Source organism: Euprymna scolopes, chromosome 19 (genome assembly GCF_053919585.1).
Source record: "Euprymna scolopes isolate OS-2025 chromosome 19, ASM5391958v1, whole genome shotgun sequence".
NCBI classification, from domain to species: domain Eukaryota; kingdom Metazoa; phylum Mollusca; class Cephalopoda; order Sepiida; family Sepiolidae; genus Euprymna; species Euprymna scolopes.
Window position 1 is genome coordinate 150,042,888 of NC_136500.1, and position 25,159 is coordinate 150,068,046.

General features: G+C 33.1%; 1 protein-coding gene across 1 annotated transcript; it reads left to right on the forward strand.

Moving 5' to 3' along the window:
• Positions 1–1,595: 1,595 nt before the first annotated feature.
• LOC145240053 (G patch domain-containing protein 2-like) lies at positions 1,596–25,012 on the forward strand. The gene is made up of 7 exons (XM_080103675.1): positions 1,596–1,781; positions 12,434–13,146; positions 19,026–19,096; positions 19,754–19,950; positions 20,138–20,182; positions 22,028–22,166; positions 24,510–25,012. The coding sequence occupies exons 1-7, from the start codon at positions 1,692–1,694 to the stop codon at positions 24,713–24,715; spliced, it is 1,461 nt and encodes a 486-aa protein (XP_079959801.1). The 5' UTR covers positions 1,596–1,691; the 3' UTR covers positions 24,716–25,012.
• The last annotated feature ends 147 nt before the right edge of the window (positions 25,013–25,159 follow it).

A 25,159-nucleotide genomic window follows, 5' to 3' on the forward strand; every position in this document is an offset into this window, starting at 1 on the left:
GTTTTGTGTTAGGGGTGTCAAAAATTCCCAAAAAATTCTGACACACCTAGAGGCCCACTGCCATTCACGCACTTCCAAGTGAATTTGTCATCAACGATACATATTATTTTTTTTTTTTTTTAAGTGCATTTTCTTTCACATGTTTGGCATCTCGTACTGCTCTCGCAGTGTCGGAAACCGATTTTAAAAATGCGTGAGAAAATATTGAATAATTCGACCTCCTATTTTTACAAGCTTATAACTACTTGAAATATGTAATTCAAACCCTAATTTTTTTTTTCAATTAAAGGAGCAAAGGCCAAATTTTGAAAAAATAATAGGTTTAATAGCAAATCATGCAATATTTGTTCTTTTAAATCGGCTTTCTTTAAAAAAGATTTAAAGAAAATCAACGAAATTTTTGATTTATTATATTTTCATTCTTTTTTGTCGAGTGAAATTTTTTTTTTAAATATCTAAAAAAAGAAAATGTTGAATGAAATAGAAAAAATTGTTGTTATCGTCCATTACTTACTGGACAATATAAGCAGAAGCAGAACAAATAATTTAAAAAAAAAATCAACGTGCTTTAAAAAAAAAAAAGGTTTTACACTTTAGACTTTACAGGTACATTTCCCAAAAAAACACTTCTTTTATTTTTTGTTTTGTTTTAATTTACAATATATTATTTATTGATCTTTTATCTTCAATTTGTGATATATAAAACTTTGGTACATAAATTAATTATTAAAATTTTAATAGACATTTCAAAATGGGGGGTGAATTTAAAAAAACGTTTGTCTAAAATATTATATTCAGTTTATTGGAAAGAGCATAAAATTTCACATTGACCCTGAAAATATCGTAAAAATTTAACCAATAGAAAAATTTTGATAGATTTTTAAAGTTTAAAAATTGAAAAAAAAAATTAACTCGTAAAATTCAATTGATTTAATTACGTAAAAAAAAAAAAAAAAAAAAAATGGCTGCCTGAACGCACGCCGGCACTTTGTAAACACTGTTTTTTTTTAAATAAAAAAAAATAATATTTCTATTATTTTTTAAACAACTTTAATAGTTTATTTTGGAAGTATATTCCATAAAGAAAATAAACAACCCACTTTTAAAAGAAAAATTACGAGTTTTTTTTTTTTTTTATATTTTATTCGCAGTTTCGTGTTAGGAGTGTCAAAAATTCATACAAAAATTCTGATACACCTAGTTGCTCCCGATTAATTTCGATTTCTGTCAAAGAAAGAACTATTTTCCCGGCGACTGTAGCATAATCTGTTACAGATTTGTCGTAATTGAAATAATTTATTTTTAATGATTTAAATTTTTGCACGATTAAAACTAACATTCTCTTCAAATTTATTAACTGTCGTTTGTTGTATTTGGTTGAGCGTTTTGCCATATTTCGGCGGTTTACGTAAACTGTCGGAATATGCCGAAGCAAACTCCACGAAAAAAAAAATGGGTCATTCATTACAGTGAGTATATGTAAAGTCTGGGAGGGTGGATCTGCCCAGAAACATGCCACAGTACTACAGATGCAAGGTTAAAAATAGCCCCGCCTCTTTCAGGTAGATTGTCGAGGACGTCTCCTCGACTTATCTGACATGACGATAAACTACTCAGGTTGTGACAGGTAATAATGTTAACACGTGCAAAGGTGAAGAGACGAAGGAGAAGGGGGGAAATGACGTCACGTGATGCAAGTCCCGCGAGAAATGGCGAGACTTGAACGTTGTCACGTGACAGTCTGCCGAGAAAAAGCCGTAAAAAAGGCTAATGTTTGTCTTGTAAGTAAAAAAAAAATTATTATTATTATTTTATTCGGTCATTTTGTTGGAATCAAATGCATTAATTATCGTTCAATTCTGTTGTTGTTTGTTTCATAATTTATTCTATTTTCGTCCTCTCTTCCCCACCCCCCAAATAGCCCGTCAATATTTGCTAGAAAAAAAAAAGAAGAATCCGTGAAAACAACTATTGATTTGTTTCTGTAAAAATAATTTTTTTAAAAAATGGAGAAACAATTATATTTTTTATTTAAAAACAAACAATATTTTGGAAATTTTTTATTTAAAAATAAATCGAATAATTGTTTCAGTCTGTATTTTTTTTCTTTTGTAAGTATGTTGAAGAAATTCAAACTAAAATGAATGACTTTCTCGGCTGCTTTTCGTGTTTGCTAATAAAATTTATATATATATATATATATATATATATATATATATATATATATATATATATATATATATATAAGGACCCAGATAATTTTAGTACTGGCGTAGTCAGTCCCGATTATCGTTTCAAAAAAAAAAAAAAATCAAGTTGAAAAAAAATCTCAAATTTTCAGATCGTAAACAGCTTCGGCCATTTCCGGGACTAATTCAGGCTTCTCTGGATTAACTAAGAAATAACTGAATTTCGACTCTTCTCCGACCCCCAACCTGTATTTTTGTTAAAATAAAGTTTCGTCCGTCTTTGTTTACATTTCTTCGTCGGCTATGCTTGATTGCTTGACGATGAATACCCTGGAAAAGTCACTTCTGATTAATGTTTACCTGTTTTAAAATATTCTGTTATTCTGACAAACAGCCAAGTTCGTTTGCATATTTTAAAACTGGTAAACAGTAATCAGAATTGACATTTCCAGGGCATTCACTGTCAAGCATAAATATCAGCTGACGAAGAAATGTAAACAAAGACGGGTGGAACTTGATTTTAATCCGATTTTCTTTATAAGTTTTTGTTTTAATAATTGTGCTCCTATAAATCCACCCCCATGGCTTTAGTAAAAAAAAAAAAAATGCAAACGAGTTATGATTACAGTTAAGATTATGACCACATAAAATGAAAGTTGAGTTCCTGAAACAGAAAAAAATATGTTTACACTGCATTATTTTATTGATATATTTTTATTGTTGCTTATTTTTGTATTTTGTGATAAATTGTTTTTAAGGTAAATTTTTAGATTAGGTCCACCTGAGGTGGACTCCACCTCCACCTCCACCTCAACAATTTTCTTTTGAATGACGACTTGTAGAGATTTTCGATTACGCTGAATACGGAAATCGCATTGAAATATTGCAGAAATAAGTAGTTATAGAGATATAATAAGTTGTTTTATGCATTGTATTCTTTGGCGGCCATCTTTTTTACGTGCGTGCGCGCGCCATAAACAAATCTGCGCGCGTAACAAAGCTGGCCGCCAAAGAATACAATGCATAAAACAACTTATTATATCTCTATAACTACTTATTTCTGCAAAATTTCAATGCGATTTCTGTATTCAGCAGAGTCAAAAACCTATAAAAGTCGTCATTTAAAAGAAAATTGTGGAGGTGGACCTAATCTGAAAAAATACCGTTTTTAAGTGTTAGAGAAATTTGGGGTTTATATTACTGTACACACAGATTCAAAAAAGTTGTCAAAAAATAAATATATAACAAATAAATGTTATCAAAGACAAGATAAGTTACTTTTCTATCTAACTGAATAAGTTTTTAGTGTTTTTATTTAATGTAACATGTTTATTCAGCAAAAAAAAAAAATACAGTGTTTACCGATGTATCGGAAAATTGAAAATGGCGACGGCACTCTCTGGTGAACACGGTAAGTTTGGGAAAATGAGTAAAAACAAAAAAAAAATGCTGTTAAAAATTAGCTCAATATATGTTACCGTGGCAATGCTGACATATATTCGGTGGGGTGGGGTTTTAATAGTATTTTGTGTACTTTTTAGTTTTAACCCATTTTCCCAAACTTTCCGTGTTCACCAGTGAGTGCCCCCGCCATTTGCAATTTTCCGATACATCGATAAACATTGTATATTTTTCGAGCTGAATAAAAACATGTTACATTAAATAAAAACATTACCAAATTATTATCTATTTAGGCAGAAAAGTAATTTATCTTGCTTTTGATAACATTCATTTGTTATATATATATATATATATATATATATATTTTTTTTTTTTTTTTTTTGACAACTTTTTGAATCTATGTGTACAGTAATACAAACCGAAATTTTTGTGATGCATTCACCTGCAGACGTTATGTTTGTAAATTGTTTCTTTTCACGTGGACATGTACTTTTTAAATGTTTTAGTTTCGACATGAACATTTTTTAACCGGCCCTTTAATCCCCTTTCTCTTCTCGGTATATACATTATGGCATATTTCCAATAATGTTTATTTATTTTTTTTTTTATGAAAATGTCGACGTGTACCAACTGAACACTAACCTTTGAAGGATTGATTTTTTATGGGTGTTCGGGTGTTTAGAACGAAGATCAAAGTGTAGTATCTGTTCTTTAGATACAGCACTTCAATTTCTTGTTCTCTGTCAGTGGAGGAGAAATCCTTCAAGACTGAGACAATTTTTATTTTTGTTCCCTTTCTCCACATTAAAAAACGACCCTGGTGTCTAACTCTGTCCCGTGGGCCCCACATGGGGAGACATTGTAAATAGGAACATTGGCCAGCACTTAAAACCTATAATATTGTATTTAAATTTTCTGCAAATAAGTAGTTTTCTGGATATTAAAAGCAATGAAATCTTTGTTATGTGTGGTGACCATTGTTGCAAGCGGTCCTGGATATGACCTAAAACTATATCCGATGGTGAGGCCCCACTTTGCGGGCCTTAGGGAGTGTGGAGCCACCCTTTAATTGCCATTGCTCCCAGGTCCACTCTGACCCAGAGTGGTAGTACCTGTTAGGGTCCCAACTATGGGTTAAATAGAATCCGACGTAAAAAAAATATATATACTCCATTAAAAATTGTTCCTCAAAATAAGTAGATTCGGCATTAAATAACCTGAAAAAGGTTGATATGCCGTAAAACAAAAACAACCAACCATTGTTGCAAGCATGCACTATTATTATTGCTGCACACGCGACAAAATATATGCACGTACAACAATGGCCACCACTTATAACATAAAGAATTACATTGCTTAATATCCGGAAAACTACTAATTTGTGGAAAATTTAAATGCAATATTCATTTTCAGCATACCTGAGAACCTGTACAAGTCGTCATTTTGAAAGAAAATGTTAAGGTGTAAACCAAGTAAAATTTTAGGTGCTAGTGCACTTACTGATCCGCGCTATTTTTTAAATCATATTTCCAAGTTTAATTAAAGTTTTATGATATGTTTTTTTCATTCAATTGTAAGGTTGAAGTATAGAATAGGTACAAAACACACTCCCCTCCCCATGTTAAGAATGGCTTTTTAAATAATAACGTTATTATTTATGTCCGGATCACTCTCTGCACTAGTACTAAATTTTACAAATATGGCCGCCATGTAACATTACTACATGAAACATGCAGAAAAGTAACAGTAAGAAAACAAACAACTATACAAAAAAATATATATATATATATATATATATATGCAAGAAATAAATGTTACCGTAGCCAATAAAAGATAATTTTATACCTGCCTGGCTCATTTGTTTTGGTTTTCAAGTAAGTTTTATTGCTCTTTATTTAATCTCAAAAATACAGTTTTTCCCAGCAAATTTAAAAAGAAATGGCGGCATCTTCTTTGGAAGAAGCAAGCCTTGTTTTGACTTCAAGGTTTACAGGTGCTTTGAATTTTTTTAGTATTTTTTTTATTTTCAAGAGTACTCAGTGTAGGATAAACACTTCAACCTCCCCATGTTAAGAATGGCTTTCGAGGTTGGAGGTATTTATTCCTCTGTTCTTAACATGGGGAGGTTGAGTTGTTTATACTACGCTAGGTACTCTCGTAAAAAAAAATACCCAAAAAATTCAAAGCACCTGTAAACCTTGAAGTCAAAAGAAGGCTTACTTCTTCCAATGTTGGCATTTTTTTTTTTTTTTTCAAATCCACTCGGAAAAACTGAATTTTTAAGATTAAATAAAGAGCAATGTTTTTATTGCTCTTGTTAAAAACCAAAACAAATGAGCCAGGTAGGAATAAAACCAAAACAAATGAGCCAGGTAGGAATAAAACCAAAACAAATGAGCCAGGTAGGAATAAAACCAAAACAAATGAGCCAGGTAGGAATAAAACCAAAACAAATGAGCCAGGTAGGAATAAAATTAAAACAAATGAGCCAGGTAGGAATAAAATTAAAACAAATGAGCCAGGTAGGAATAAAACCAAAACAAATGAGCCAGGTAGGAATAAATCCAAAACAAATGAGCCAGGTAGGAATAAAACCAAAACAAATGAGCCAGGTAGGAATAAAATTAAAACAAATGAGCCAGGTAGGAATAAAACCAAAACAAATGAGCCAGGTTGGAATAAAACCAAAACAAATGAGCCAGGTAGGAATAAAACCAAAACAAATGAGCCAGGTAGGAATAAATCCAAAACAAATGAGCCAGGTAGGAATAAATCCAAAACAAATAAGCCAGGTAGGAATAAATCCAAAACAAATGAGCCAGGTAGGAATAAAACCAAAACAAATGAGCCAGGTAGGAATAAATCCAAAACAAATGAGCCAGGTAGGAATAAAACCAAAACAAATGAGCCAGGTAGGAATAAATCCAAAACAAATGAGCCAGGTAGGAATAAAACCAAAACAAATGAGCCAGGTAGGAATAAAACCAAAACAAATGAGCCAGGTAGGAATAAAATTAAAACAAATGAGCCAGGTAGGAATAAAACCAAAACAAATGAGCCAGGTAGGAATAAAACCAAAACAAATGAGCCAGGTAGGAATAAAACCAAAACAAATGAGCCAGGTAGGAATAAATCCAAAACAAATGAGCCAGGTAGGAATAAAACCAAAACAAATGAGCCAGGTAGGAATAAAACCAAAACAAATGAGCCAGGTAGGAATAAAACCAAAACAAATGAGCCAGGTAGGAATAAAACCAAAACAAATGAGCCAGGTAGGAATAAAACCAAAACAAATGAGCCAGGTAGGAATAAATCCAAAACAAATGAGCCAGGTAGGAATAAAACCAAAACAAATGAGCCAGGTAGGAATAAAATTAACTTTTATTGGTTACGATAACATTTATTTGTTCTGCTAAATATCCTTTCTTTATTTTTTCTTTTTTAAGAATAAAAAAAATGAAATAAACATTTATTTATTAGAAATTGTTCATTTACAACATAAAACTAAGAGCCACAGAACGAGTTATAAGTCCCATTCACAGATTTAACATTGATTCTAGTCTGATTTCTTTCATTGGTCAAACAAAGTAAATATTGGAGAATTAAATTGCTTATTCCTTTTGTAGACCATTTTGCACCTATTCACTAAACGTCTATATGCATTCTCTCAGGGAGTTCACACTTGATTATTAAAAGATTTAAAATTCTCTAGGCAAGGTTTTTCATTGGCACCAGTTGGACACTGTCGTTGTCTTCTTCAGAAATAATGAACATTTTATTGTATTTTTTTTTTTTTTTTTTTTGCTTTGGGCACAAGTAACAAAAATAGATGATAATCTCACAATGAGTTTAATAAAATCTTGGATAAAATGCCTACTGGGAAAACATTAAGAAGTTTTCTAAATTAGAAAGGAAGTTATATCAACATTTAAATTTATACCCCCCCCCCCCCAAAAAAAAATGAATTCAGGTATTTGTTACTGTAACTAATAGAAGAAAAAGAGATGAAAAGCAAATATGCCCCAAATAAATGTTACCAAAGGCAAGACTCTTCTACTTATCTGAATAAGTTTATTTGCGTCTTAACTCATTTTAAATCATGTTTTTTAGTTCAAAACAAACTTCGTATCTATTCTGTTCGGTTAGAATGAAAAAAATGGTCAATTCTTTTTGTTTATAAAGATTTCAAATAGAATTAAAAACAAACACATTCAAATCAGTTTTTTTTTTTTTTTTTTTTTACAAAGGCATCACCACATTATCAAGGCCCAGAGGCCACTCAAGGATAAAGGTTAAAGAGTGTACAGTAGAAGTTGGTCAATATAGTAATCATTAGTAATGAAAATTTGGTAAATTTAATAACTTATATGGAACGGCTCATCAAGAACTTATTTACTTTAGACTTGAACACAACCATATTGTAGTCAGCCGGAAAGCAAGAAAACGGAAGACAATTCCACAGGCGTGCAGTTCTAAGAAAGAAGCTTTGTTCATGGAATCTACGTTTAGGTTTAGGCACAGATAAAGAGTGGGGGAAATTATTGATAGTGTTTACAGCTAGACGAGTGTTTCTTGTGAAAGTTTGGCGAGGGGGGACCATAGATTGAAGCTCAGTTGAACACTTTCCATGAAAATAACGATACATCAGAGACAAACTCGCAACATCTCTTCTGTGAGATAGAGGTTGCAAGGAGGAGAAAAGGACATCTCCTACGAGGCTACGAAGTCTATTTTGAACTCTATCAAGGCAGGACAAGTCCTTTCTAGCAGCTCCTGCCCAGATGTGGCAACAGTATTCCATCCTTGGACGTACCTGGCTCTTATATAGATAGAGAATAGCATCAGCAGTGAGATATCTACTGGATCAATAGAAAGATCCCACCATTTTTCCAGCGGCCTTGGCAACAGATTTGATATACGTGTTCCATTTAAGATCAGGAGTAATGGTCAAGCCCAGAAGCTTGTCAAAACTTGAGGCCTCCTGAAGACGAGAGCCATTCATTTCAATTGATGACAAATGTGGATTAGAATGTTGATGATGTAAAGAGAGAAGCTTGGTTTTAGATGCATTAAAAGTAACCAGCCACTCCTTTCCCCATTGTACTACGTGCTCAAGATCAGAGGAGAGAGAATTGGAGAGAACTTGCTCGTTTACTGTCTTAGATGTGGTACCATAAATGGTAGTGTCGTCAGCATAAATGTCTACAAATGATGTAAGGATATGATTTGGAAGATCATTAATGTAGATCAGGAAAAGAGTTGGGCCCAGGATGGATCCCTGAGGGACACCGGCATTAATACTGTGAGCTTCTGATTTTTGCCCCTCAACTACTACTCTTATGAACCTATCAGAAAGAAATGATTTAATAATTGAGAAGACTTTTCCAGCTATACCATAGCTAGCGATCTTATGAAGTAAACCTTTATGCCATACCCTATCAAAGGCTTTAGATATGTCGAGCAATTGCCCTAGAAAGATTGCCACCGTCGAGAGATTTGCTAATCCTATGCGATATAACTGTAAGGACATCTGCTGTAGATCTAGCAGAACGGAAACCATATTGAGTGTCACTAAGAAGGTTATTTTTTCATTCCAAAAGAAAAATACAAATCTTTTCTAAGAAATTTGGTCAGTATATTCCTATTACTATTCTAACTAATATTTGCGTAGTAATTACAAAATTAAACTTTAGAAAGTTTATATTAAAGAAAAATATAAATCAACTAACACAAAAGTATTGGATACATTGATTTAATATTTGGTTGCATAGCCTTTATTGCGTTCAACAGCTTCCAATCGCTTTCTATAGTTGCACACATGTTTTTTGCAAAGATATGCAGGTATTTAGCACCATTCTTCTTTGCAGAAATGTTCTAGTTGTTGAATATTTTGTGGATTCCTCTTGTGAACATTGATCTTCAATATTTTTCACAAATTTTCAATTGGGTTGAGGTCCGGAGACTGACTAGCCCAAATAAGAACGTTAATTCAGTTATTTCTAAGCCATTCTTTGGATAGTTTGGCAGCTTGGAATCATTGTCCTGCTGAAACACGAAATTGCTATTATGTCCCAACAAGTCAGCAGATTTCTGGAGGTTTTTCTTCAAAATCTCCCTGTACATACGTCCATTCATTCTACCATTGATGATTTCTAGGTCACTAGTACCTTTCGATGAAAAACACCCCTATACTATAATCGAACCACTGCCAAACTTTACCGTAGGAATGGTATTCTTTTTGTTATAGGCGGTGCCATTTTTATGCTATACACGTGTTGCTGTGTTTCTTCCAAATATTTCGATTTTCGTTTCGTCTGACCAGATTACCTTGTTCCAAAATTCTTGGGATTGTTCCCCCTTGATACAAAACTTGCACGATTTAGAACTCTACTGATTGTATCCTTGCTCACATTAATCCCAGCTTCTCTGAGGTCGGTTTGAATTTCACCACGAGTAAGAAAAGGGTTTTTTTGTACCTTTCTGCTTACCCACCTTGATTTTTTTTTTCGTTTAATTTCCTTGGCCGACCACATCTTGGAAGATTTGCAACAGCTTCACCAGGATTTTTAAACTTTCTAATAACGTTTCCAACTGTACTAAGTCGTAGATTAAGTTCCTTTGATATTATTCGATACCCTTTTCTTTCTTTGTGATTATCAATGATTTTTTGATGAATGTCTATTGACAACTCTTTAGTTTTAGGCTTTTTTTAAAATAAACTGGTTGGCTTTGAAGGAGTGGAAGGATTTTATAAAATTATTTTAATATAAAGCTCTCTGATTGATCAGTGATAACTCGTTTGCATTATTGCAACACGCTAAGCAAAAGTCATTTAAATTTATTTCAGAAAAAGAATTTTTAAAAGGTGTATCCAATACTTTTGCGTTTTGTTAATTCATATTTTTCCTTAAATATAAACTTTCTAAACTTTGATTTTGTAATTACTACTCCAAATATAATTTAGAATAGTAATAGGAATATACTGACCAAATTTTAGGTAAAATCTTGAACCCTAATTAAAGTTATGAAGAAAGATGTAATGTATCCAATACTTTTGCATGGCACTGTATGTATATATATATATATATATATATATATATATACTAGCAGTTCAACCCAGCTTTGCTCGGGCCCTGTGCTGTTAATAATTTTATGTGCATATGTACGGTAATGCCTTTCTATATAATAGGTTTCCTTAACTACCATAGAGAAAAGTTAGTAGAGACCGCAAACCTCAAATATTTTAAAAACTTTGACCCCTTAACATTTATTGTTTTGAGCTCAAATCAAATTAAAAATGTTTAATTATGTCCACGTAACCTACATCTAAAATTTCAAGTGTTTAGACCCCAAATTGGTGGAGGAGTTTGATAGAGTCTGCAAAGGTCAACTCTTTCAACTTTGACCTTTTGGCAGCCAAATGTTCATCCCAAAACTGATTCAAAAGCTTGCCGCATGTCTGAATACCCTGTATGTCAAATTTCAAATGTTGCGACCGAAAATTGGCTGAGTAGTTGTCTAGAGACCGCAAAGGTCAAATCTTTTGAACTTTGCCTCTTTGACAGCCAAATTTTCAGCCAAAAACTGATTAAAAAGCTTGCCCTATCTCTGAATACACTTTATGTAAAATTTCAAATGTTTAGATTAAAAATTGGCTGAGTAATTTGGTAGACAGCAGAAGTAAAAAATTTTTAACTTTGACCCCAATTTTAACCCCTTAACATTAATTTTTTTTGGGGCTCAAATCAAATTAAAAAGTTTGATCCATGTCCAAGCAACCTACATCTAAAATTTCAAGTGTTTAGATGCAAAATTGGCGGAGGAGTTTCGTAGAGTTTTCAAAGGTCAAATCGTTGAACTTTGACCCCTTAATAGCCAAATCTCAAGTTTGTAGACAGAAAATTGACAGGGTAATGTGGTAGGGAAATGTACACACACAGACACACACACAATTTCACTTATATATATATATCTATATATATATATATAGATATATATATATACGAGCCAACAGTTAATAAAACATGTTAAAAAACACTTTGAAAAAGAGTTTAAAACATATTTAATCTGAAAAGGAAACACTAGATAAGTGGATAGTCCTTAATCCGCGGAGTTTCGAAGAAATACTTTCCTTCTCATCAGAGGGTAGGAATTAGAAAAATGCGGGATCGGATTTTGCATGCAAAAGTATTTGATGAAACAACAAATAAGTCAAAGATCTTACTTGATAACAAAAAAGTGAAGCAGAGGGAATATGGTAAAGAAAAAGTTGATTACACGTGAATGAATAGTCTGGTGAAAGATAAATAATCCAGTGACGGTAAAATCCAAATATATAACTTCAAGAAAGTTAATTGAATTTCCATTTGCACAAGTTAAATCCAAGGAAATCCCGTAATTGGATTTTTTTTTTATTTATATATATATATATATATATATATATATATATATATATTAGTGGCCTGGCCTGAATGAAAAATGCGTTTTCCACCTTTGTTTTTTAATAAAACAAGCAAAGTCAAATTATTTAAACAATAAAAGATTCAATAGAACAATATACTCTTTTTTTTAAACTAAGACTGTTTAAAAAAATAATGAAGAAAAATCTTTATGATGTACATACTCATCATGAAACAAAAATGTCATATTCCAAAAACCATGTAAGTTTGGCTAGTAACTTTTCTATTTGGCTATTAAACAAAAATATTTAGTTATCAAAGGTCAACTAAAGATAAATTTGTCTGTAGAGCCGTGGACCCTATATCGTTCAGGTGGTGCAGGTTATTGGGTCACGTGTGTAGAGGATGGTGGTCACTTTCTGTATCTTTTGTCTCTCTTTCCAGTTTAGTACGTGTGATGGAAGCAGACATCAAATGGAGAACTATATTGTGAAAGAATTTCAAAATCTGCATGTTTTGTCAACGTGTAATCTGGAGAAAATGGATGAACTGGTACAAGACTTGACAAATGCTCTCGAGGAAACCTCCAGGAATAATGGAGGCGAGAACTCTGTACCAATAGTCCGCAGACAGCATCGCAAAAAGAAACCAAAGAAGCGGCGGTCGAATCCTAGCCTGATTTGGGAGAGCGGTAACTTGAGCGAGGCGTCGGAGAGCAGTCTCGACGAGGCGTTCAAAGATTACATTCAGAGCGTTGTCCGCCACAGTGACTCTGATGATTTAGATGTTGTCCGACGTCTCTCTCAGATCGGACTCCCTCTTTCTGCTGCCGTTCCACCGGTGGAGTCTGATTCCGTTCCAGAGACGTTCTCCCCTGTCGATACGCAGAGGAGGCGACGTAAATACAAAAGCATGACGGTAGATCCGATTCCGTGTGTGGATTTTGCGCTCAGCCGATGTAAACTTCGTAATCAGCGTCTTGTGTCACGACAGAAAGAGCTACTTGAGGATAGCAATCTAAATGAAAAATATCTCGCCGAATCGGATGATGCTGGTAACATAGTCCCAGGCAAACGGAAACGTAGTCGGAAATATGACTTTTTTTGTACAAACGGAAACAAAAGTAAAGACAGTCGGAAGATGGAATTCTCTCATCAGTAAGTGTTTTTTGTTCTTATTTAGAACCCCACCCTTATATGAAAAACAACAAAAACAAAGAAATGTATGGACCGAAAATATCATATTCCAAAAATCACATAAATTAACTGGTTTTATTTTTAACTAACAAAATCGCATTTTCAGAGTAAGAAAGGAACAATTGTCTCACACTGCTAATCTAAAAAACAGGTAAGATAACTCAACAATAATTCAAACTGTTGAGATTTTTTGTTATGCCTACAAATTTTGATTAATTGCCTAAAAATGATTTTCTGAATAAAAATAAAACTACTTGATGAATTTGTATGATTTTTGAATATGATATTTTTGTTTTGTCACGAGTACATACTCCATACAGATTTTTCTTTATTTTTCTTATTTTAATATAGAATGAATTCTGGACAAGAATCAAGGTTTTTTAGTCTTTTTTTTTTTTAATTTGGGTGATTTTACTTTCATGTTGACAACCAAGAATTTATGTTTGAGAATTTCGCAACGAGGATTGATAATTTTTGTGTTCTCATTCTTTTCACATTTTCATATTTTCTTTGAAAGTCAAAGGTTACATCGTCTGAAACGTAAAACTAACAACTCTACAAGAATAATTATCTGAACTATCTAAATAATAGACAAAGCAGAAGAATACCAGTCTCAAAATCTGCAGCAAATGGTGTTTGGTCAAATTTAGTTCCTCTTTTGGGTTGCTCATTTTCTGTTTCAACAAGTTTTGTATTGACGCGTGGCACAGTGGTTAGAGTAGATCAATTGTAAAAAGTGATATTCTCCTGAAGGTTGAAGGTTCAATCCTCAGTGTGGGCGACCGAAAAATGCAATTACAAGTTACTTAGGACCTCTATCCAATTATGGCTGACAAAACAAGAGCATGCTACCCCCGTGAAGTAAATAAAGGGTTTCGCTCAAAATTCCATCCAAATTCCCGAGTTCGACAGAAACATTCCCAAGTTCGACAAAATACGCCTGAAGAAGGTCGGAAGTTACATCAACCGAAACATTGTGAAAATCACACTCAAGACGAGAATAGTCGTCCGATGAATCCAAATAATACAAAGTTTTGTATTCATTTTATTTATTAACTTATTAAATTGTTAGTTGAAAGTACAGAATAGTTAACAAAGCCCCTCCCCTTCTCATGTTGAGAACATTTTTCTAAATAATCTACTCATTTCTCGCATTTATGGTGAGGTCTCAAAATATTTTTAGTCAATTCCAGTTTATACAATAGCAACACCTTATCTGTGTTCTGTATTGCTTATAGAAGTTAATAAATTTGCATGTTGGTATGCAAAAATAAATTTGCATGTTGGTATGCAAAAATAAATTTGCATGTTGGTATTGCAAAAATAAATTTGCATGTTGGTATGCAAAAATAAATTTGCATGTTGGTATGCAAAAATAAATTTGCATGTTGGTATTGCAAAAATAAATTTGCATGTTGGTATGCAAAAATAAATTTGCATGTTGGTATGCAAAAATAAATTTGCATGTTGGTATTGCAAAAATAAATTTGCATGTTGGTATGCAAAAATAAATTTGCATGTTGGTATTGCAAAAATAAGTTTGCATGTTGGTATGCAAAAATAAGTTTGCATGTTGGTATGCAAAAAATAAATTTGCATGTTGGTATTGCAAAAATAAATTTGCATGTTGGTATGCAAAAATAAATTTGCATGTTGGTATGCAAAAATAAATTTGCATGTTGGTATGCAAAAAATAAATTTGCATGTTGGTATGCAAAAATAAGTTTGCATGTTGGTATGCAAAAAGATACTAAATTAAGTATATTTTTATTTATTTTTATTTATTTTCCAATCATTTGAAAACATTGTTTTTTTACTAAAAGAATTTGGGTCTTAAATTTCTTGTAGTAAATAATGAATCTAAATTTATTGTTATTGTCAGTTTGGGATATGTACCCTTGTACAGTATTTTTTTTTACCGTTTCTTCTAATGTAAATGTATATATATGATAATTTAAATTTATATATATGATAAATCCTCATATTTTTTTAAAACGCATTTTTTGCTTAAAAATAATGAATTTTTTTACATTTGAAGAAGAAATACAAAAATATTAAAAATGCGAGATTAAGATCTTGCTTACATTATCGATGCCTTAAATAGCAATACACACGGACGATAAAACGCTTCGGATAAATACAGATTTCAAGGGGGTTCTGTTAAAAGCATTATTTTAAAAACCAAAGCACGTTAAGTCCTCAATATACCACCGTTTTGTTCGAAAATGAATATACTTTCAAATAAATTAATAAATAATAATTTACATTATATATTTTAAGAGTTTTAAGCAAATAAAGTGCTAAAAATGTTAACATCATAAAACTGCGTTTTCAGTAAGATTTTGTAATGACCCCCCACCCTCGGATTTGTAAATGGTCGTACCACATTTCTCTCAAGAATTTCATCCTGAAATTTGGAAATTAACTAGAAGAGATATCACTTTTAATAGATTTGGTTGTCTGAAATTCTTTTGACAGCTCATTTTTTTGTTGTGCTAAAAAAAAGACTTCAACATGACGAGTTTGGAAAATTTTGAAAAGAAATTTCTTCGGACATCCACTGTTAAATAAATCAATCTTTTTACTACATTTATCTGTTAAAAATAAAATTGTAACCACTTTCTCTTGTGGCACCGAGCAATTTGATATCATGACACCTGGAAAAAATCATTCTATTTTTAAAAAGTATCTAAAAACGATTTGTAGAAGCAGCAGCAGCTACTATCGCTGATATTAATTACTTTACCGTAAACAAACTTTTTGTTTTGTTTTTTATTCCAGAACGAATTAAAGATTAAAAAAAAATACGAATATGAAAAAAATGTTCTTGCATATTTAGTGTGAGCTTATATTATCGGAACATAATTAGCTTAACTAGAGCTATTTGGTTTGATAATATATATATATATAATTTTACAGCAATCAGGCGTTATTTTTTGTCAAATTTTAAAAATATAGTTGAAAAACAAATATGTAACGTGTGCACATCTATCCATTACATTTGTTTTTAACGGTGAATTAAACAGTGTTTTGTTTACAAAAAAAAAACGAAAATGTGAAATATGATTTTTTTTTGCTTCACGTGTGCGAGCATTATCCCCCCCCCCTCCCACTCCCAATATATGTTTTTTGTCCTATTTTTTTTTTTTTTTCAATTTTTTTCAACGGATTATAATCGAATGGACACTAATCTACCCAATTATATATAAAATACAAAATCAATATTTAAATATTTGTAGGAGGTGCTCAGTTTCTAGTTAAGTTCCTATTTACCTGCCTCCCCTCCACGAGGTTAGACACAAGGTCATTTACTGTGAGGAAAATTCAGCTTCCCAAAATGAGTCAATCTGGATAGAAACAAACATAAGAATTGTCTCCTTCATGAAGGATTTCTCCCTCTCAAAAGTCAATAATTATGGCCCACTAACCGTAAATATGGGCGTCAAACGCCTTCTTAAAAAAAAAAACAAAAAAAAACTCCCTTAATCCTACCTCTAACCCTAGGTATGAGTGGCAAACCTCCTCCTCTTAAAACCTTCTTTAGCCCTAACAATAACGTTAAGTCTAAGTGGCAAGCTCCTCATCAAACAAAGTTCCTTGGTAAGCTACATATAAGTGTCTAAAAAAAATCCTTTCTTAAAGAAAAGTGCACCATTTATCACCCATAAAAAATAGATTAGTCAACTGTCCTAAAACGCTAGAATGGTCTCGAAATGGTGAATTATTTTACATTAACTTTATGTGAAACTAACCCTCACTCTAAATTCTAAAATTGTTTTTTTTTTTTGTTTCTATCAAGTCTTCAGGATGTTCACACATAATTTTCCTTAGCTCCGTCATTAACCCAAAGTTAGAGTGGCAACCTCTCATAATTGCACAAAGACCCTCTTAAAACCACACATAAATCGTCTTTAGAAAAATAATTTATAAAAAAAGGGGCACAGGATTTATCTCTGAAAGAAAATAATGGTTAACTGCCCTAAAACGCTAGAATGGCTCAAAATGGGGAATCATTTTACATTAAATTCTAAAATAATACTTGTTTTATCTTTCATTAAAGTTTTTTAAGGCATTCACATATAATTGCCTACAAAGGTAAAATTGCATATTTTGGAGAGGTGGTCAGATGGGGTGGGGGTGTTAACGGTAGGTATTAATCGCCAATAATACCAAAGAAATTTTTTTTTTTTTTTTTTTTACATGGAGGTCACCACTTATCAAGGTCCAGAAGCCACTCGGGATAAGGGTTATTGCATGTACAGTAATCAATGAGATAGTGTTGTAGTATTCTTTAGTATCAGAGATTTGATAAAGTGTCATTACTTAAGGGGGGGGGCGATTCATCAGGAGGAATTTGTTTATGTTGGACTTGAAGACATCCATGTTGAAGTCAGGAGAGAAACAGGCAAGCGGTAGAGAGTTCCACAGGCGTGCAGTTCTAAGAAAGAAACTTTTTTCATGGAATCTACGTTTTGATTTAGGCGCAGATAAAGAGTGGGGAAAATTATTGACAGTGGTTTCAGCTAGATGGGTGTTTATCGTGAAAGATTGGCGAGGGGGAACCAGAGATTGGAGCTCAGACGAGCACTCGCCATGGAAATAACGATAAAATAAACATAGGCTCGCAACATCTCTTCTGTGGGAGAGAGGTTGCAGAGAAGAGAAAAGGGCATCCCCCACTAAACTACAAAGTCTATTTTGTACTCTGTCAAGGCAGGATAGGCTGTTTTTAGCAGCTCCTGCCCGGACGTGGCAGCAGTACTCCATCCTTGGACATACTTGGCTTTTATATAGATAGAGAATTATATCAGTAGTGAGATATCTTCTGGAATGGTAGAAGTATCCTACCATTTTTCCAGCGACCTTGGCAACAGACTTGATGTACATGTTCCATTTCAGATCAGGAGTAAAGGTCAAACACAGAAGCTTATCAAAACATGGGGCCTCCCCTAGACGAGAGCCATCCATTTCAATTGATGCCAGATGGGGATCAGAGCCACAAAGATGTAAAGATAGGAGCTTGGTCTTTGATGCATTAGAGGTAACCAGCCACCTCTTCCCCCACTGTACCACGTGCTCAAGATCCGAGGAGAGAGAATAAAGAGAACTTTTACAGCCTTTGATGTGTTGCCGTAGATGGTCATGTCATCAGCATAGATGTCAACGAATGATTTAAGTATGTGTTTTGGGAGATCATTGATGTAGATCAGGAAGAGAGTTGGGCCCAGGATTGACCCCTGAGGGACTCCAGCATTAATTTGATATATTAATATTGCAATATATTCATTTTTAAAACAGTCCTAGATTTCGATTTCAGTTATTTGTACATAAAATGCATTAAAATTCAGCTTTGATTTTTTTAACTTCTTTTCTTTTAATGCATACATGGCATTTTTAAGGAATTGCAGCATATTTATGTGCATTTACTGCAGATTATTTGGAAATCATTAATTTTTGGAGATTTTCAGTAGCATATTCTAATTCCTTGCACAAAAATACACTTATATGGTAAATTTCATTGCTTAGTCTTGTGTTTTAACAAAGATATAGCATTTTTACTGAAAAAGTGGTGTAAAAAATGTGACGAAACGCATATGGTCTTAAAGAGGGGAAAATATCCAAACGTGTAAGGCACAAAAATAGTCATAACTTCCTTAATTTTAATTGGATTTTAAAAATTAAAAAAGATTCTTTCTTAGCTCATCAAGCTCTTTCTATGTAAACCAATATTGAAATATTTTAAGCTATTTCAATTTTTTCATGTGTATTGCTACTTGAAACGCTTTGCCAATTTTAAGGCGCAGATGTACATGAATTTTGTTTTTTGCGTCTCATTTCAGCGAAACAAGCAGTTCACTAAGCAGCAGTGAAAGTGAGGGTGGTCTTGTCACAAATGATGAATCAAGAGAAGGTAAATGCTTTTTTCTCCCTCCTCCCCCCCCCTTCAAATGTGTTCGACTTTTCTTTCATTAAAAAAAAAATGCTGGTGCTACCAGATCAGGCTGTCTGAAGATATTGGCTTCTTGAGACGAAATGCACCTAACATTGATGTTTTTTGTTTTTCTACTTCCTTTTGCAAAACTTAATTATGTTCAACAAAAACCAAAAATCTCCCCCCAACACACACACACACTTTTCCTTTTTCCCCTTTCTCTTTCTATCTCCCCCACTTTTTGACTGGTTTCCTTACTTAAAATACACCAAACATTAATACTGTAACTCTTTTCCTTCTCCCATTGCAAAACTCATGCAGGGTAGGGAACAAAAACGATAAAATCCACTACAAAACAACCAAACCAAACACTACAAACTAGTGATTGAAGATACAAAAAACTTGAAGAATAAAATCTTCTACAAAATAACTGGATGCAATTCGGCATTAAATAACCCAAAAAAAGGGTTGATATGCTGTAAAACAAAACAACCAAACCCCAAAAAATGATTAAAACTCAGCTTTCCTTATAATTCTGTTATTTTTAAATTTAAATGAAAATTTTTGAAAAAGAAAAATTCTAAAAGAAAACGCTGAAATTTATTTGCAACTGAACGTCTTTTTATTTTTAAACAGCCGATGATGAGCATAGTGATTTCTTCCACGAGCCAGGTCCAGCATGTGGAATCCCTGAAATTATTCCTTGGTGGGAGACAGATAAAATCGACGAGGGCGATAAAGATCCAGAATTCCAGAAAATTCTGAATGGAACATTTGAACAACTTCCAAGATCTTCTCAACTTAGTTACAATGCCAGAGTGAAAAAACTTATGGTAGGAAACTTTTCAAACTCTTCCCCCAATTCGAAACAACAGCAGCTGTTGAAAAAAAAACAAAAAACGCTTAGAATTGTTATTAACGTTTTCAATCCTTTTTTCATGTCTATTTTAAAAAATTAAATCGATTTTGTTGTAAGAAATTTTCCCAAATTCATTTTCCGAACTTGGTTTGCTTTTCTAGTGCGGAAGACAAATTCGTTCCGGAAGAAGAAAATTAAAAGGAAAAGTAAGAAATTTTTTATGTTCTCTTGAAAATGTTTTGTGTGTGCCTCTCTCTTAGTTTGTTAGTGATACAATGTCTCTCCCACCCCCAAAGTTATTGGAATTTAAAAAAAAAAAAAAAGAAAAGAAATTCTATGACAAAAAAATTGATGAAATAATTTGATCAGCAGAACAAAAGGAGTGAGCTTATGAAGAAGACAATCGAGGTGAATTTGTTTACCAAGGCACACAAAAGAAATCTGAAATAGGATTGTTAATCAAGGTTTTGCAGTTGTTGGGACAAAATAGCCCAACAATGGAGATTAACATATTTCATCATGGTTACATATTTCATACAGATTTTTCTTTTCTTTTTGTTATTTTAATATGGGATGAATTTTGGACAGGCACCTTGTTTTTTAGTCTTTTTTTTTTTTTTTTTTTTTTTTTTTAAATTTGGGTAATTTTACTTTTGGGTTGAAAACCAAAACTTTATGTTTGAGAATGAGTAGCAATAAATTTTACAACAGAGACAGTTTACAGACAGTCTCATTGATTGAGATTGTCGGACTGACTTCCTCATCTTGGTTGTTATAATCACAACGTTTCGGCCATTTTGCCCTCCCGCCTTCATCAGGTGTTTTGTATCGAACTGGGGAACAAAATACAAAACACCTGATGAAGGCCGGAGGGCAAAAGGGCCGAAACATTGTGACTATAACAACCAAGATGAGGAAGTCAGTCCAACAATCTCAATCAATGAAAACACCTCATCTCAAAAATACAGACAATTACTAGACAGTCTTATGTTTGCAACAGTTGAGGACTGTTTTCAGTTTGTGACATTTTAATGGTAGGTTGTGGCTTGGAGCAGATCGAGATAAGCTGACGTCAACTGACGAACATGGTTTCGACAAACTATGTAGTTGTGGATCTTAACGCTTAGACATTGCAACATAAATGTAATTAGTATGAATTATTATTGAGTTATCTCCCTTGTTCTTTGAGATTTTTCAAAATGGTAGTCCAGATAGTCATCCCTTGGATGCTCATAAAATTTAATCGTCTACGAATTCCCATTAATCACTTGAAAATGATTTTCTTTATACAAATAAAACTACTTGATCAATTTACATGATTTTTGGAAGATGATATTTTCGTTTTGTCACAGATATGTACATCATATAGATTTTTTCTTTATTTTTGTTTTTTTTAATATAGGGAGAATTCTGGATAAGAACTTGTTTTTCAAAGATTCTTCAACTGTAAAATTACTTTCAAAGCAATGTTAAGTCAACATTTTATATTAAAAAAATATAAAAAATAATTTATACATTTTCATAATTTGTTTTTTTATAAGATTGAAACTGGCAATGATCAATCCGATTTTATGCGGGTTTTGGTGAATTTAATTCAGACGGAGTCCGTTTAACCAATCCTCCACAGTGAATGCTGTCACATGTATAAGTTTATTTGTAAGATTAAAGGACAGAAAGACACCCTGTGTAAAATTAAAAAAAAACTAATTGCAGTAATCAGTTTTTCTATTAAAGCATCTATTAAATAAAGCTATGTACGTATATATATTTCTATGTCTGGCTAAAAGTAAAATCTCCAAAACAAACATGCACAAAGTTGGTATTTTTTTTTATTTATCTATTTTTTTGATTAGCATTACCTCCGATGTAATAATTTGAAACAAATTTATTTTCTAGAAGCAGGGGGTGGGGTATTAGTGCTTTGAAGGGACAAATTTGTATTCCTATGGCCACGGGCAATGCCAGGTAGCCTTGTTAGTTATATGCAAATGAATTTAAATGCTTAACTCATGATTAGATATTTTTGTAATTTTTTTTTTCTTTTTCTATAGATTCCGGGTTATTCAATGTCCAGATTCCTTCAAGAGCAGCAGAAATGGACGGCTCTACAAATGCGATATCGTCCGAATGGGCATGAATCTTGTGACCATAAACGACAAAGAAAATTAAATTCTCCAAGTTCTTGTGAAGGTGAGTGACAAAAAAACTGGAAACGTTTTTGCAATTTTTTTAGACGATGATTATAACTTGTATTATAAGACTACTGTTTTCATCTCGAGTTCTTTTTTTTTTTTTTTTTTTTTTTTTTTTTTTTTTTTGAACGCTTAAGCCAATTTAACCTCTCGTCTTTTTCATGTGTATCGTGTTGAACTTGAGAGTCTGGATGGAATTTTTATGCAAGGAACCGAGGTGCAATTGATAAAATGCTTAGTAAAATTCAGGTGGTTGAAGGTTCAATCTTCAGTGCCAGCGATACTCAGAAGATCGCAAATTATTTAGGACTTCTACCTGGTCATTGCTGACAAAACAAGAACATGCTACGACCGTGGATTAAATGAAGGGTATTGTTCCAAATTCTGTGCAGGTTCTCGACTTTGACAGAAAGATTTTTGAGTTCAATAAGATACACCTGACGAAGGTCTGAGGTTAAATCTGTCAAAATGTTATGGCAATAAATCTCAAAATGAGAACAGTAGTTCAAATATTTGGAATAATATGAAAACGATCCGTACGATACTATGAACATCTGCTCTCTAAGCGTTAGAAAGTGGTTAAAAAAAAAGTCAAAATGATTATCAGAACAAAACTATAGGAAGAGAGAATTAGTAGAAAAACAAGGGGTTTACCAAGGCACGCAAACATCATCTGAAATAGGATTGTTAATCAAAATGTGATGTTGACTGGGTCAAGAACTGGACATAGAGATCAATATTTATTTAGTTTACAGACAGTTAAGGTATGTGGGGGGTGAGTTTTTTGTGACAGTCGACAGCAATTTACAGTTTATGAACACTTTTGGGTTGACATCAGTTGATGACAGTTTGCAATGGACAATAGTTGGTTGCTTGGAGATCGTCTGAAAAAGATTGGAGTCAAAGCCAGAGAAGAGATCAGGCAGAGAAAGAAATCACTGGGAACTAACACAACCAGGCATCTAGCGACAGACAGCAGCTGAGGTTCGTTTTTCTATGCTATGTGACCGTATCACACCCACATACAGAGCTCAACTGAGTTATTTTAAGAATTCATGTTGTTTTTTTCATAGGGGATCATCGGGTTACAGGTGTAATAAAGCCTTTTACAAACACAAAATTTTAATTGTTTTCATATCAATGTTTGATAATAAGACAAAACATATTGTTTCTTTAATTGTTTTCATATCAATGTTTAATAAGACAAAACATATAATTGTTTCTTTAATTGGTCGTAGCATGTTCTTGTTTTGTCAGCAATGACCAGGTAGAAGTCCTAAATAATTTGCGATCTTCTGAGTATCGCTGGCACTGAAGATTGAACCTTCAACCACCTGAATTTTACTAAGCATTTTATCAATTGCACCTCGGTTCCTTGCATAAAAATTCCATCCAGACTCTCAAGTTCAACACGATCTGGGCTGGTGCATCTGCTGCTTGTCTCTCGCTCCTGGACAGGGTTCAAAAAAGAGTCGCAAACCTGATAGGTCCTGAACTGTCATCTGGGCTTCAACCTCTGTCCCATCGACGAGATGTTGCATCCCTCTGCCTGTTCTACAAATACTTTAATGGTGAATGCTCTGACGAACTGCAAACACTTGTACCTCCCCGACGTAACTACCCCCGACAAACCCGACAAGCTACTAAGTCTCATCCCTTTACAGTAGAGATCCCTAGGTGCAAGAAAGCCTTTTACTCCAATAGTTTCTTCCCCAGAACTGCGGGTCTTTGGAACTCCCTTCCGGGATTCTGCTTTCCCAACTGCAATGATATGCAGAAGTTCAAGTGTAATGTTAACAAACATCTTTCTACTCTTCTCCCTTCATAATGACCCCGCTAATTAATTCCCTAATAGTAGCCCCCTGCTTCAAAGTGGCACTGTGCCTTGTTTGGGGTGAAAATTGAATAAAAAAAAAAAAAAAAAAAAAATTGTTTTCAGGGTTAAAAAGCATTCTCTCAGCACAATATCAAACAGGGTAATGAGAGCTAATTGATTAGCCTTTTCAGAAGAAAACTTTTTCTTCTGTCTTCGTGCAGTGATTCACTCTCTCTTACTTTCCCTCTCCTTCCACCTTCTGCAGTGATTCACTCTCTCTTACTTTCCCTCTCCTTCCACCTTCTCTCCCTAACTCTTTTATCCTCTCTTTCATTCTGCGCTCCTTTTTTTTTTTTTTTGGAGTGAAAAAAAAAAGTTAACACTCTCATGGTCATGTATTCTTTGGCTTGTCCTTGAATTCGTTCAATCTTTATAAAAAGAACAAATTCTTGAAAACTACTTGACATATCTGACATTCCATATTACAGCTTCCACTTTGTAATAAAAAGTTTCTTTGTTGGTCAGGTTTTATTGGTGAGGATGCTGAACCGATTCCAGAATCTCACATTGGGAACCGCCTTTTACAGAACTTGGGTTGGAAACCGGGCAAAGGTCTTGGTCTTCATGAAGACGGCATCACTCATCCCATCCAGGCATTAATGTTGCCACGACGACACGGACTTGGTTATCAACAAAACGCCAATTTTCCAGAGATCAACCATTCACTTTAACAGTTGTCACAATATTTAATGGCCATTCTTTATTATACGATATGATATGTATATGACCCTTTATTTGCTGATTAGCCACGTTGTTGGAAAATCGTTCTTGTCCGATCGTTTTCATTGGCAGCATTTTTTTTTTGTCCGTCGAACAATTATTTTGGTCTTTACATCCAAAAATCCTCATCTTCGGTAGAATTGCTGCTTATCATCGTAAATTGAAAAATAAATTTTTTTTTTTTTTGTTTACACGGATGTATTGTTTTTTCTTATAAATGATAAAGTTTGTGTTTTTTTTCTTATAAATGATAAAGTTTGTTTTTTTTTTTCTTATAAATGATAAAATTTTATGCTTTTTTCTTATAAATGATAAAGTTTTATGGTTTTTTTTTGTTTTTTTTTCCAGAGATTAACAGGATATTTTTTTTATTTCTAAATGGTGTATCTTAGTTG

Excerpts from the sequence above, each read along its gene's own strand:
- LOC145240053 (XM_080103675.1), top strand. The coding sequence starts at position 1,692 with ATGCAAGTCCCGCGAGAAATGGCGAGACTTGAACGTTGTCACGTGACA. Across the intron at positions 19,097-19,753 it reads AAATGATGAATCAAGAGAAG|CCGATGATGAGCATAGTGAT; the intron begins GTAAATGCTTTT and ends ATTTTTAAACAG. Across the intron at positions 19,951-20,137 it reads CCAGAGTGAAAAAACTTATG|TGCGGAAGACAAATTCGTTC; the intron begins GTAGGAAACTTT and ends TTGCTTTTCTAG.